The sequence below is a fragment of the Brachionichthys hirsutus genome, unplaced genomic scaffold, assembly GCF_040956055.1.
Source record: "Brachionichthys hirsutus isolate HB-005 unplaced genomic scaffold, CSIRO-AGI_Bhir_v1 contig_694, whole genome shotgun sequence".
NCBI lineage: Eukaryota > Metazoa > Chordata > Actinopteri > Lophiiformes > Brachionichthyidae > Brachionichthys > Brachionichthys hirsutus.
The window spans coordinates 212,934-228,314 of record NW_027180389.1 but is presented as its reverse complement, the minus strand read 5'-3'; the positions used below and the strand labels follow the sequence as shown (position 1 = coordinate 228,314).

At 44.4% G+C, this 15,381-nt stretch overlaps 1 protein-coding gene across 1 annotated transcript; it reads left to right on the top strand.

Moving 5' to 3' along the window:
* The first annotated feature begins 637 nt into the window (after positions 1-637).
* On the top strand, positions 638-11,487 carry LOC137914475 (DNA excision repair protein ERCC-6-like 2). Its single transcript, XM_068758012.1, is given in 21 exon segments — positions 638-665; positions 1,051-1,463; positions 1,571-1,687; positions 1,811-2,004; positions 2,082-2,175; positions 2,388-2,455; positions 2,592-2,799; positions 2,894-3,034; positions 3,375-3,482; positions 4,060-4,179; positions 4,263-4,334; positions 4,889-5,034; positions 5,228-5,323; positions 5,598-5,697; positions 5,764-5,916; positions 6,146-6,235; positions 7,415-8,372; positions 8,459-8,613; positions 8,931-9,067; positions 9,968-10,719; positions 10,722-11,487. Coding segments are annotated over 21 exon segments (4,626 nt in total). The 3' UTR covers positions 11,198-11,487.
* Positions 11,488-15,381: the final 3,894 nt, after the last annotated feature.

The window sequence follows — 15,381 nt, the reverse complement described above, 5'->3', positions numbered from 1 at the left end:
CATTTTCTGAACCGCTTATTATTATTCAGTTATAAGCAAAATATTATTTAAAAATTTACAATTTAATTGACATTATCCAAATTATTAAGAGCACAGGAGACCACTGTTGTAATTATTTCATATTTACTATTCTTCATACGTCATAAACACGATGTTAGACTGAACCAATGTAAATTGTCTTGCATTTAATTTAGATCATACACTGCACTTTCGACATAATGTCCGACACGTAAATATACAATTTAAAACAAAAATATAAATAATAAGCTCCTACTGTTCAAAAATGCTCATTGTGAATGTTTGAAGGGCACATTTAAAAAATAATATTAATTTCAACTAAGATCTTCGATGAAAGTGCGACGAACTTTGCTAAAACATGTAAACAGTCAGCAGCAGCCTCGCTGCAGCTTCCGCGCTGTTGTTGTCCGTCCGTCTGTCTGCAGCTTTTGGTCGGTTCAAAGAACAACGGGGATGAAGTCAAAGCGACTGAAAAGTTACTCAGGATGGCGTAACTTACCGAAGTTCAGTTTTTATTTTCACAATTCCTTCATCTCATAGCTAAACTAATCAACCTAGCTAGCATGCTACAGTGACTTTTCCTCCATTTGTAGAAACATCTACTTTTCTTCGCATCCTGATGGCTTCAACCTCTGCAGCTGAAAGAGGTTAGAAATATATGCATTTTCTCTTGCTTTATTTCGTTCGGACACTACTTTACACAACCTATGTCCGCTCAAAGGCTCTGCTGCTAGCTAATAATGGATAACAAGGAGGCAGTTTCAGTCGCAAACAAGAACTGCTGCTCAAAGTGCTTTAAAACAAAGAACTTGCAGCATAAAAAAAAAGTCAAATAAGATACGAAGGGGCAGAAATAGTTTGTGTACAAAAAAACTCCTTACATTGTCTGTGCATTCTAACAAAACCAAGGTGTAAGTTGGTTGAAAGTTATGACCCGAACCATTTGTATCCACTTGATGAAATAAGTATTGAAATGTTTTTCAGATTTGTCGATTCTTGTAATGTTAATATGTTTTTTATGTTAATAAATAGGAGCATGGCATGCTGGTGACAGTTGTCTGGCTCCAGACCCGAGAGGTGGCACCCTGCGAGAAAGCACCATTCAGGGACTCACTACCTCTCACCAGGGTGATGCCATGGCACGGGTGGTGTTCACTGACAATAATAAAGATGAGGAGGAGGAGGAGGAGGCTGTACCTGTTTCGAAACTTGTGAGACCAGCCTTGAATTACTCCACCGGGGAGAAACCCATGTTTCCCAACAGCACCATAGACCCCAGGCTATATGTCCCCTTAGAGCTGGGTGATGGACACAGAGTCCCTTATACCATTAACAGATATCTGAGGGATTACCAAAGAGATGGGATCCGGTTCATATTCAGCAACTTCATGCACTCCAGAGGCTGTATCCTGGGAGATGACATGGGCCTGGGAAAAACAGTACAGGTACCACAAAAACACAGCCTGCAAAACAATTTTCCGTGTTGTGACGTGTGTCTTTTCTTCACATGGCTGTCTATCTTGCTTTTTTCTCTTTACCTGTTTTATCAAAGGTCATTGGTTTTCTCGCTGCCTTGCTGCACAAGAAGGGCACATCGGAGGACATTGAGAACAACAGACCACAGTTCCTGCGCAGTCAGACGACCTCGCTGGAAAGAAAACCCAACAAAGTGGGTATTCAAGTATGGTATTTATGAAGGGAATACTATTATAAACCCTAAAACATCTTTGCAACAACAGTTAGTGATACATTTATCACCAGCATCTTTTACGTTTCCATGGGTTTGGTCTAGGTGTTCCTCATTGTGGCACCGTTGTCATTACTTTATAACTGGAAAGATGAACTGGACACATGGGGCCACTTCCGGTGCGTGGTGGTCCACGGGCCGAGGAAAAAGGAGGAGCTGGCTCGTATCAAGAAGGGATGCATCGAGATCGCTCTCACTACCTATGAGACTCTGCGCATTTGTTTGGATCAGTTTAACAGGTAGGATGCATGTACATTTTTTCGCTTTTTAGATTTGGTAGATAAACACTGTGATTATATGTTTGCTCTTCCCGCAGCATAGACTGGTCGGCTGTGATTGTGGATGAGGCCCACAAGATAAAGAATCCAAACTCTCAGGTCACTCAGGCCATGAAGGATCTGAAATGTGAGGTGAGATTTTTGTTTGTCTCATTTCAGTATTCTAGCTAGCATTCACTAGAGTCTGGATTGAGGTGGAGGAGATTAAGAAGAGGTCTGCACTCAAGCGTTATTAAATAGCTTGAATTGTTCCATCATAATAATGAGCTGCTACGAAATTAGGCTTAGATTAGCATTCTGATCATGCTTTTGATGGTAAGTTTGCACTTATTTGTTTTCTTCAGATCAGAATTGGCCTCACTGGCACCATCTTGCAGAACAACGTTGAAGAGCTGTGGTGTGTCATGGACTGGTATCGCAAAACACTTTTACATTACATTTATTACCATATCTGCAGCCACGTTTAAATGTGTTTGTTCCTCTTAGTGGAAATGAAGCGACCGCCTTCTGCACATTCTCCCTGACATGAGCTCTTTTGTTCTATTTAGGGCCATACCCCGTTGTCTTGGAACCTTAGGACGCTTCAAGACCAAGTATTCCGATCCAATTGAGCAAGGGCAGAGACACACAGCGTCCAAACGTGCCTTAGCGACAGGGAGGAAGACTATCGAAGCCCTGGTAAGGAAGATTTCCCACTGGTTTCTCAGAAGGACGAAAGCTCTAATCAAGGATCAGCTGCCAAAGAAGGACGACAGGGTGAGATTGGAAAATTCACAATCAACTCGACAGTAACGTGATGAGCGTCGAAGGAGAGTCCCTCTGAGCGTGTCCGCGGTGTGTTTTCTCCTAGGTTGTCTATTGCTCACTGACAGGTTTCCAGCAGAGTGTTTATGAAACGGTGCTGGACACTGAGGATGTGACGTCGCTGCTACGGTCCTCAGAGACGTGTGACTGTCGTAGCGGACGCTCCCGCAGCAGCTGCTGCTATAAAGTCAGTTTAAACCGCAGTATTGTGGCTTCCTATGCTGTGGCTTGTGTTGGGTTCAACTTGATTGTAAGGAATGAAGTGATTTATTTTGCAAATTTCATGTGATCAGATAAACTAAATCAAATCGGCATGTTTGATTTAGGTTAGGAAATTTGTTTTATGTGGCAGTAGAAGTTTTGCATGTAGTTTCTTTGTGTGTGTGTGTGTGTGTGTGTGTGCTGCAGTGAAGTTGAAAGCACAGCGCTGAAGACTTTTACCTTTGTAAAGTTGATTAGATTATTTTGTTTAACCTTTTTTTTTCCTAGATTGAGCTCTCATTTTTGATCAGTTTCTTTTATTTCAGACAGGTGTCAAAATGAAGACGCTCTATTTCAGCTACTTGGCGATACTGAGGAAGGTTGCTAACCATGTAGCGCTGCTGAAGCCCACTGCAGGCACCAGCAAGAAGCAGGTGAAGTCATGTTTCCCAATAACTGATTTAACTAGCAGTTGTTCGTCTGACTGTTAGCAAGATAGCTCAAAAGGTTCGAGCCGGATCCGGATGTTGTGAATGTTACCAGGAACAGATGATTACATTTGTCAGTCAATGGAGCTTCAAAATATGTTCCTCAATATCTCGGTTGGTTATTGACAAATGTAATTTGATACAGTCATGTAGGGTGGGGACCTCAATCTCGCCACTGAATTTCATCTGGATCTGATCCAGAATGATGTTAGAAAAGAATATTTAATTTTCGCATTAAAACTCAATTTCTGGATTCAAAAATCAGTGAGAAATACACATAAACTCTGATTCACTTTTACTTTTCATGATTGGTGTAAAAAGATACCAAGAACAATTTAGAACCTTTTGACGCTGATCCAGATCACCATGTGAACGATGTAAATCCAATGAGGGGGGGGGGGGGTGAGCTGCTTAGCGGAGGTCTGTGCTTTTCTAGTTGCGCTTGTTTTCCTTGGCACTTCTTTGCGCCACAGCGTCTAGTGAAGGATTTGGTTCACTGTAACAGTTCATGTGTTTCTTCCAGGAAGAGTATGTGGGTAGAATTTGTGCAAAGGTATTCCAGAAGTTTCCAGACTTTGTACAGAGATGCAAAGATGAAGCGTTTGAGGCCCTGTCAGACCCGATGTACAGCGGAAAGATGAAGGTACAGTGAGGGAACAAACTCCCTGCCATGCACTGATTCTGCAGTTTGTTCTGTGTGGTTAAAGATACATGTTCCTCTTATAGGTTTTGCAGAAGCTACTGAAACATTATCAGCAAAAAAGAGATAAAGTGCTCCTGTTTTCTCTCTCCACCAAGGTGAGATCTACGTTTGCGTGCACTGAGTTTTAAATTGGGTGAGAAGCAGCGTGAAATATTTCTTAGTCGCAAAAATACTTTGGTACGCTCAGTGATGAGATCTAAAAGGCTTTGGATGGTGTGATTTTAGAGTTTTGTTAACCATGGTGCTGAACGTGGACTATAAGCAGCTGATAGAGCTGATGAATAGCAGCATGTGGCATGATTTACTCACGACGTTGACTAATTGGCAGCCTTGTGTGTTTATTTTTCTGGGTGTGATTGGAGATATAAGATAATTAGAGTATAATGACTGCTGTCGCCTGAGACAGTAATATCTTTGCTATGAGGTCAGAATTGTTTTTTTTGGGGGGGGGGGGGGGGGGATATCATATACTTCCTTAGAGTTCTGATTGTGCTCAATATCATGCTGATACTATTTCTCTAAATATACAAGCCTGAGGAATTTTATGTGGGTTTTTTTAGGGGGGGGGGGGGGGGGGTTAGCTGAAGGGAATCACTTTGTGACATGTCATTTGTTGACATGTGTTGGTTTTGTGATTTGAACGGCTCAGCTGTTGGATGTCCTGGAGAGCTACTGCATGGCAGAGGGACTGGACTACAGCAGGTTGGACGGAAACACCAAAGCTAAAGAAAGAGTCCAGATCGTCAGAGAGTTCAACACCTCCCCTCACATCAACCTCTGTCTGGTGTCCACCATGTGAGTCGGACATTAACAGTCAGATGGCAACGTTCTTTATTTTTTATATATCAGTGTCGGCTGCATCAGGATTTTATTCACCTCATATTTTATTTTTCTTACGAGTCTGCAAGTTTCTTTTTTTTCTTTTTCTTAAGTATTTGATGATTTTAAACATATTCCTAATCTGATGCTGAATGTACCTTTTTTTTAGGGCAGGGGGTCTTGGTCTTAACTTTGTCGGGGCAAATGTAGTTGTGCTGTTTGACCCAACATGGAACCCAGCCAGTGACCTCCAAGCTATTGACAGGTAGGGCGTTTGTCATATATTGAAAGACTTTAAAAAGTATTTTCCACTTTGATTGAGCTCCACAATGTAGACCAGAGAGATGTTTTTATGTTCAGAAATATGAAATCGCCTGTATTCTCATCAGCATTGACCATGAGATCTACTTAATGGGATGATCTTATAAATGAACAAACCGTGCATCCCTACCATAAACAATGATTATTCTCTAAGGTGACTGACTCCATAGCTAATATAAAAACACGTTTCCTGATTCCTGCTGTATGTCCTCCTGCAGGGCGTATCGTATCGGCCAGTGCAGGGATGTGACTATCCTGAGGCTGATCTCATTGGGGACTGTCGAGGAGATTATTTACCTCAGACAAATTTACAAGCAGGTGACAAATAACAATGATATGATCCCGTCTATGTGCAGTGCCATTTCTTACTTTCCTGTCTTGCAGCAATTGCAGTGCTCAGTCGTGGGCAAGGAGAGTTCACGGCGGTACTTTGAGGCGGTGCAGGGACATGCCAGCCATAGGGGGGAGCTGTTCGGGATCAGAAACCTCTTCAGGCTGCAGACCCAAGGGACATGCCTCACCCGCAAGATACTTGAGGTTAAATCTTTACATCTTTTACTGTTGTTCTACGAAACTCACCTCATGCCGCTGACCCATATCCTTGCTCTCAAAGCTATGTCATTGAAACTGAATCTTGTACACGGTAGCATCGAGTAGTCACGGTGGCCCTTACGATATCCTTTCAGAGAGTAATCAAACAGGCCAGAGTAGCCTGTCAGTGATGCGTTTTGGTGAATTCATGGCCTCACTTTTGCTCTTCCGTCAGCGAGAAGGACAAGTAGAGGCCGGTGTAATGACAACCAGCACCCACGCTGGTGAAGAGGAGGAGGAGACGAAGGGAGTGAGTAACGCTGATGTTCTCAGAGGCCCAGAACACAGGCCAGTCTTCTTTCCCAGGCGGCCCACTCTTCCTCCCATTCCCCCCATGAAAGAAGGGATACCTCAAGCAGGGTCCCTCCTGTCTGTCAGTCAACCAACCCACATCTAATATAACGCTTTCTGCATTAATACATATTTGATTTTTTTTACTTTATTGGTTCTTCTTTGTTTTTAATCTTTCCTAATGTCTTTAAGAGGCTTATTACAAAATGATATACACCCCACTGAAATTGATGCTATTCTTGTCAGGATCACAAACTCACTCTGCTGCAGGCTTTAAATAACTACATATACGGTATATTTTTATGGAGGTTTTGATCATTTGTTCCATTAAATCTTGATGGAACTGGAATCTTTGTGAATAAATCGCATTGAAGCTTCTGCTAGTGTGAAAACTACGACCCTGGTAATTAAGGATCTGTGGAAAAATTCAACGCAATACATTTTTGGTGGAGGATAATTCAGTGACCCGGGTTACAAGTTCAAACCACCGGGGTCATTGTGTTTGAGCAGAACTGAAGGATGGGGTTCTCTTTATCCTCCTCCCACGTTCTCTGATTCTGAGAGGAATAGCTGGATGTAATTACTTTCTCCTTCCAATGGAAGCGGCAGGCCACACCGAAGCCGATAGTCTGCTTTTTATTTTCACAGTGATAGCCCTTATCATCCCGTTCTCAGCCGAGTCCTTTTTACTGGTGGTCCAGCGAGGCCATTCAGATGCTTTCAGTTGCTCTGATAAAATGTCATTCATTTGACGTTAGGATTCCCCATGGCCCTTTTTCTCTTACTAATGTAGACTAATGATGGAGGGCGTACCAAAGGTCACATAGGCGTTTATTATGACTTACTGTTCTGCACATCTGTAATGTTGCACAGCCAAAACTCTCATGAGCTGCTCTACTGAACGATGGCATGAACGAGGGAAGAAAAGGAGGCGTAAACTTTCTGTTGCATTTTAGAACGTAGTCCCATTGTGTGATTCTAACACAGTGGTACCATACTTACACTTCAGTACAGTACTAGTATGTGAAATAAATACTCTCAAGGAGAAAAAAGTTCCAAACACAGTTATAATCAATCATTATCGTATCTGTGGAGTCTTAGATTGAAAATCTGACTTGTTATAGTGTCCCTTTATTCTGCTCTTTTGTTTAAGGGATCTAGAGATTCTCCACGTAGAGATGTTCCCGTATTGAATTATGAACCAGCAGTGGAGAACAAATACATATCAGAGGTCTCTAGAGAGGTGCTGGACTTCAGCAGTGGGAGTGAAGAAGAGGAGGAGGGCCTTAAAAGGAAGACGTCAAAGCCCAGTGTAGCGGATGGCGACGGGGGTGGGAATGCGGCCACTGGCTGCGTTCGATTGAGTCTCCTCCAGCAGGGTTTCTCCAAGCTCCTCGAAAGGGTCAAAGGAAAACCAGAGGCGAGAGAAGAGGACAGTAGTGCTGATGAAAGTACAGTTGAGGAAAGTGCTGAGGACCAAATGAAGGAAGGCCCCCCCTCTAGTATCTGTGATACAGGAAATGATGCACTCTGTCTCGCTAAATTGGGAAGAAAAACCTGGGACATATCAAGCAATTCAGACAGAGAAGACAAAGACGATTCTGGAGAGCGACGGGGCCTGAAAGGGCCGGCAAACACAAGGACGACAGTGGATGAACTTCTCTCACGAGGCAAAAATAAAACTCACAAGCTCAAGAGTGCAGCTGCAAATGTGCACCACGTCGAGGGTTACTCGGATGAGTCTGAGGATTTGGACACGGAGGAAATGGAGAGGAAAAATAAACGGAGGGGAAGACTGGACCGGAACAGAAAGAGGCCGAGTTCGAGTGTCGGGGAAAAGACCAGACGCAAATACACAGAAGACGTAACGATGTTCACGTCTTCAGAAGACGAACACAATCCTGTTAAGAGAGGAAGACTTATCAGTCTCGTCAAATCTCCACAGATGGACAGATCTGGAGTCGAGTCGCCAAAAGAGGGGCAGAGAACTGTAACAGCCAAAAGCAGTGGCAAACAGGGTGGGGTGTCTAAAGCTGTCTCATTCACAAGTCTATTAAGAACGCCATCGCCAGCATCTAAAGGAAAGGAGGCGACCATTGACAGCGTGCTCGGTGAGAATCAGAATCTGCATGGATTTATATACTAGTAATTTAAATGCATTTAATATTAGCCTTAATGATTTATATTTCTGTGCCAGGGGGGGCACAGGAGGTGATGTACACCCACTCAAACCAGCGTGTGGTGGGAGGGAGCAAAGCAGAGGAGCTGATAAGTCGAGCTGCTGTACGAGACGTGTTCGAGCGCAAGATGTACTCGCAGCTCCCGGCCAATCACATTCCAGATAGCATAGAGGTATATGCTCTATGTTGACCCGGCTTTGTTCAGTGATGCTTTCACTAGAGGCTGTAATACTCTGATGAATGATGAACACAAAATCACATTAGATCAATAAACTTGATCACAAACGTTTCATAATGAGAATCGATAGAGATTGGGCCTCCTCAGAAGAAGAGCTTAATCCTTGCTCTTTCCCCGTCCCTCTTTCCTTGTAATCGTAGTATCGATTTCATATTAAGATACTTTTACTACAATAGGCTGTGTATAAAAGCAAATTGATGGATTTTGCTCCGTGCCTCTGTAAAACCTCAGTCTTATTTGATTGGCTCCAGAGCCCACCGGACAGGCCGGCTTCCTCCAGACTGGAGAGGCCTTCTGTGGACCATCCGGTCACCTTTGCCGACAGGAGTGTGCATCACACCAGACACGCCACCTTCATCATTGGAGAGACTCCCCACGCCGTGCGCAGGTCCTGAAATGGTGTCTGAACTGTGATGAGAGATGTATAGGGAGGGAAATGTTGCTTGTGGTAAGGGATCTGTAAAGGGAAAACGTGTGAACAGGAGTAAAGCAGGCAAGTGAAAGAAAGGAAGACGGCCGGTTTAACAGAGTGGTAGGAAAAGAGGAATTCCTGTAAGTGAAATGGATTTAGGCCAAAATTCACCACAGGTATGGTGTTGAGCCCCCCCCCCCCAGCACCTGGGCCTCAGGAATTGTGTGTGTGTGCGAGCATTAAGTGAGAGACCACCTCTGAGCTTCCCCTTCTACTTAATTCCCTGCATCGTACCAAAAATTACCCAGTTATGTCCGGGGCCAACAATGCAGGAGTCCTACCCTCCACAACCACAGCTCTGCTGAGACTAACCAAGAATGTTTGCCCGAGGACTCTCAAACCCACACTGATGCACGCACGCACGCAATCCTAACAAGCATTTACGCACACACAGCCCTCAAAACACACTTTTATCCCGCCTCCTACCTTCCAAAACACTCGTTTGCAGACTCCTTTGTAGCTCCAGCAGCGCTTCCCAAGAACAGGACGCCATCTATGCACGACGCACACGGTACACAGGGTGTATCATCGGCCCCACAATTAACCTCCCCGTTCAATTATATAAATGCACATGATGCTTTACTGGCACCACATTTAATTTGTTGTTCCATGTCAATGCCAAAAAGGATAATAAAATAATCAGTGTCTTTGAAGTATTTTTGTGTCACAGTCTAAGTCAGACCAAGAATTAACTGTACTTGTGAGGCTATAGTGCAAGTTAGGAAGATAGCACCAAGAATGTTTAGTAACCACTTAGTACGCATGATGTTTGTACACACTCATATCTGTGTTTGTGTGCCGTGTGTCTTTGTGTAGGCAACATCTAGAGGAGATGGCAACAACAATGAAGTTTTCCTCAGTCCATCAATTTGCATTTGAGATTCTGAGAAGAAGCTCATCTGAGAGACTGGCCTGGCTGCGGCAGCATTACGCTTCACGGAACCACCCTGACCTGGCTGAGATAGTCGCAAACAATTTCCCCCAATCTGATTCTGCACAGACCTCCTTAACGTCCACCGTCACAAAATCTCAACCAGGAACCAGAACCTTAAAAAAGGATGTTCTGAAGGCCCACAAAAAGGCTAAATGCACTCAGGATGTTGAACCCAAAACTAAGCCTGAAATACCACAAAATAATGTTTCTGTGCCACAGAAAAAGCCTACAAACCCACAAAATGGTTTTCAAGAAGCTAAAAGAAAGGAGCAGATACCAGAGAAGAACATTCTAGAGCCTCCGGGTCATGTTCCAGGCCTTGAGTCCGAGGAGCAGGAGGAGACGGGCTGCAGAGGACATAAGAGGACAAAGAAGGGTAGTGTTTCCCGTTCTGGAGCCTTCAGACCTGGTGGTGCTCTTGGCTTGGATCAGGCCTGCAGCAGTGGTCTGGGGTCCTGGGAGGCGGTGGCTTTCCTGAACCGCGAAGACAGAGATACCCCTTCTTCTTCCAACCTCATCCATGGCAGGTCCACTAATTTATGCAAGCCCACAGCACAGGCAAGGGAGCGAGGGAAAAAACCCTCCAGAGCCAGTAAAACGGTTCAAGGTCAGAGAGAAAATCCTCGGAGCCCTTCCCCCCTGAGCTGCCCACATCTACCTCCAGTTTCCCATCCCTCCTAACGGATCTAATCGGAGACACCTCCATCCTGAACGATTTGATAAAACCAAAATCCAGGGGTACACAAAAGAGGAATTCACCACAAACACCGCCTGGAACATCCTCTGCAGCAGTTAGCTTTACCACACCTGCTCCTTCAAGCGTCAGTCTTAACGCTGATTCTGGGTCAGCGGGACTCTTGGACGCTCCGTCATCTCCAAAGTCAAACAAGGCAGCTAGACGACAAGTGCATTCAAAGAGCGGCCACAAGGACTTCTGGGACATCCTGAATGAGGGCAACGAGGAGACCATCAACAGGTTAACAGACCCGGCAGAAGTGCAGAGGGTTTGCATCAACACAAACGTTGCAGTTAGAAGCCGGTCTGGAGGAGCAGAAGGAAAAGAAAGCACGAGTCTCTGGAAAACAAACGAGAAGTTCCTGTGGAAAAAATGAGACGGGAGAGATTTTTATTTATGCATTTTATTTCTGATGAAGAAGATGTTTTTTATTTTATTTTTTATGCCCAATTGATATTTAAAGTAAGGATTCCTTAAAATGTTGTTTTTACTTCTACTCTTTTAAGGTGTTTTGCATTCACTCTTGTCATTGATCAATCTTCACCGATTTGAGAATGTACTGACGTAATGCTGAATAACACTTGAATAAACAGGGTGGTACTCATCCTAGAAATTTAAACCTGTGTGTATTTTATTTAGATGAAATCAAATATGTCATTAAATTGTTAGAATCATTATCGTATTCAACAACAGCAAAAAAAAACAGCTATAAGCAATATATATCTGCAGCTAACAAGCGTTTTAATGGTAGATTGATTATTGGCCTGTAAAATAAAGAGGTGTGGAAAAAGTCATTTGATTTACTTCAGAGACATCTTGAAATATTTTTTTTTTAATCTAATATACAGTTTATAAAAATGCAAATCATGGAAAACACTGCCACGGCAACCTGACCACATCAACTGATCGCAATATAATGGAGTTGAAAAAATCAACTCCAAGCGTAATTATCGTCTCAAATATTTCAACATTGCAGCAGATTAACAGTATTTCATCGTGCGCATGTGTAGTTTACTATAAATGCTCATTAACTGGGCCACAGAGAGCCACTGCAGACGTTTGCCTTCAACGTTGCCAGATACCACAGCTGCCACTCGGGGGACGGTTGGTGGCTGGACGTGGAAATATATTACTTACAACCCTGTTATGTCTTAGTCATTCAGAACAAGTCAGTGCCCCCCCCCCCCCCCCCCCCCCCACCCTGCATGAGAGCGTGTGGAAATGGAGAATGGGTGGCAATTCGGCACATTGTTCTGCACGGTAATCTAATCAGTCTGTGGCTTGGCTCAGACACTGCTGCACTATTAGGGGAAACAACAATAAGCAGTGGAGGACGAGTGGAAGGATTGAGAGGAGTTTTTGCACGCATCTATCCACCCGTTTTCTCTGTGTCTCACTATTTAGGTGTGTTAAAAGCCCCTATGGTAAAAACGATATGCACAAAAACAAATCTCGCTCGGCTCGATAACTGGAGAGCATGTGCTGAACCCCACAGCTGTGCCTGACCTCTTTCAGCTGTTGCACTGAACCCCAAACGGAGCTGCTCTGTTTCAAAGGCGTTGTGTATTGTTCCACAGAAATGTGAAAGTGCTGATCGCTATCAATAAACAGGAGAAGAGACGTGCGTGCCTCGACAGAGCATACAGCTTGGGTAAACAGAACGTGCGTGTGTGAGCGTGCAGACCTTCTGGGTGGTAGATCTGGACTATCTTCACATATTGAGGCCACTACAACTGTCACACCTGTTCAAATCACAGACAGGGCAGAATAGAAAGCCCTTTCTTTCCCTTATCTCAGCCCCCTGAACCCCTTCCTCTCCTTTGTCTCTGTCTGTTTAAGCCATAACTGAGATCTGCAGATCCCTATCTGTCCGTCTGTGGTCATAGTCCTGTTCAAGTCAGATAGCAGAGGCGTCACATTTAACTGGCAATTAAGGGGCTCACACACACACCAGTGGCATAGAAAGCTGTCTTATCTTTGTTACATGGCAGGATTCTGGCAGGATCGGTGGCCAAATGGAAAGTCGGTCAGACGGTTGCATTTTATAGTTTCCATACCTGGAGGGAGTGACGAGAAACACCAGCTAAGAGTCTTTCCAACTCTCCCATTCATGTCTTTTCTCTTTGTGACAAGGGCACAGCGATAAAGTCTGTTTATATTCTTGTCACTATAACGTGGGTGTCTGTGAGCCTGTTCTAAACGGAGCCGTCGGACAGAGCTGCAGAGCCGCGGCTCTGACGGCGTTGGTTTATTTGAGGAAGCCAGACGCCAGGACCGAGTTTGATTTGATTAGTCAAAGGCTGTGAGCGACTGTTGACCCGTGCTGACTTGGGCCTCCAGTCGCACCTGGCGCAGGTTTCCATGAATCGGTTGGGAAATGTACGCCAAGAAGTTTCTCCAAGCTGTTGCTGGTTAAAAATAAAATAAAAGCGTTTGTCTGCGACACTGAATATCTGTGCCTAAAGAAGAAACAATAAAGAAAAGAGAAGACAAATATGCTGTTATTTCTTAAGGCTGCTGTGGAATCAGGATATTTCCCAAGAGAATCCCACTCCTCCATCATATCACATTAAATCTTGAAGTATATTACTCAAAAAGTATTTAGAACAAAATGACTCTTTAGCTGAGAAATGTCACAATCCTTAAACTCAAGGGTGGAGGCATGTATTGATTTGACTTTACAGTGACCGGGTTAATGCCATTCATTGCAGCAGCAAGCAGAGATTATGACAATCACAGACCTAATATATTCATTTTCCTCACATGCATCATCTGACCTCAGCAGCCGACGGGTTCCGGTTCAGCCAACTGGTCTGGATATTTTAAATTCACGCCTCTTCAGGGTGTTGTCGGGAAAATATCAAGGTATAGCAGCACACAACAGAAAGAGGCCTCACGTCGAGGTTGATGCGGCTTGTCAGTCTTTATTTATCTGATTTCATGTCATAATTTGTCCAGCGTCCACATATCCACAAAGCACTCTGAAGCATCGGCGCGACCTGGAAGCAGATGCAACTTCCATTTTTAAACTTCAGAAATGACCTCATTGGGACTTTCTGGATTTGGTGTGAGCTCTTCTTTTGGTTTGACGCTAACCAAACAACGAGACAACTTGTGGGATTGCATAAAGGTAACTGCGTCTGAGGCCTACAACAAAGTACTTCAGTGACTCGGCAGTCAAACAACTAAAATTACAGAGGAAACTGAATCCCGTTGTTATGGTAACAGGCCGAGGAGGTCTCTGAAAGTGAAAAAGAAGGAGACACCTTCCCTTTGGAAATTGCACACTATTCCTATCCAGTTACCCGGGCAACTATTAGCTGTAATTTGGAATAATTCTCTGGCTTCCGGGTCCTTCCATTCCCCATTGTGCCTCTTCATAAAAGAGATATAACCCAGAGGAGCTAAACGTATTCCGAACACCTTTCCATAGCTGCAGGAGTAACCGAACGATGGCTGACAAAGTTACGCAACTGTTAAAAAGGAGTGTGTTGCATCCAAATTTTGCACAAAATGACACTTGGCCACTCAGACACCATCTTGAAGTTGTGATGGGCTGCTGTTTTCCTCCTTTCAGAACAAAATGATGTGTTTTCCCGAGGGGCTAAATATTGAAAGCGCAGAGATATAAACGTATGCAAGGAAGGGCCTGATTCTCTGTTGCGTTGCCAAAGGTCTGTGCGTCACTTGATCCATTGTTTAGTGCAGGGGGCTCGGTGAGCAAGGCGGCTGCCCCCCCGCTCCAGCTGCAGCCTCGCTGCTGTTTATGTTTGCAGGGCCCTTCGCCTTGAAGTGAGGCTCCACAAGCAAAGCCTCGCCACATGCAGGCTGTCAGAGAAGCCACTGGCCTTTTCTTTCCACTCGTCTCCCATGTGAAGCCCTTCCTTTGTTTCTTCCCGAACCTCCATTCTCTATAAAGCCCTCAATCTCCCCCCCCCCCCCCCAACTTGTTTGCTTTCCGTTGCTGACGGTGCAGCCCGTCCCCTTTCGGAGGAGATGAAGGGTTGGAATTATCTTCTTGAGTTTCAAAGACCTCCATCCCGAGCAGAAGAGAGGTAATAGGTATTTACCCCCCCCCCCCCCCCCCCCCCCCCCCCCCCCCAGCCTCGTCTGTGAGAGTGAAGCTGTATGTTTTCAGCAGCAGAATTTGAGAGACATGGTAGTAGTCGTGCCACAGGAATATTTCAGCTTGTATAAATATTCTAATATTTATACTGGTGTTTAATACTGACAAGCGCAGCACATTGAGGGAATGGAAAACATTCAAAGAGAAAACCACTGATGGAATTATAGATTCATAAGTGCCTGACTTTTTGGATTTGATAGTTTTCTACAATTGCACAATTTGTTTGTTTTTTTTTATTTGGGGGGGGGGGGGGGGTGTGAGGGAATTGTTTTCTAGATTAAAAAAAACCCAGTTTGAGACCAAATCTCCCAGGCCAGCCTTACAAACTATCGGTGAACCGGGCTTGGTTGCGTGGTGTGTGTCCATGTGTCTGAAGGTCACCGGTCCTGACCTTGGCTCCTGGGTGGGCTGCTGTGGCTGTGTGCTTGTCTTGG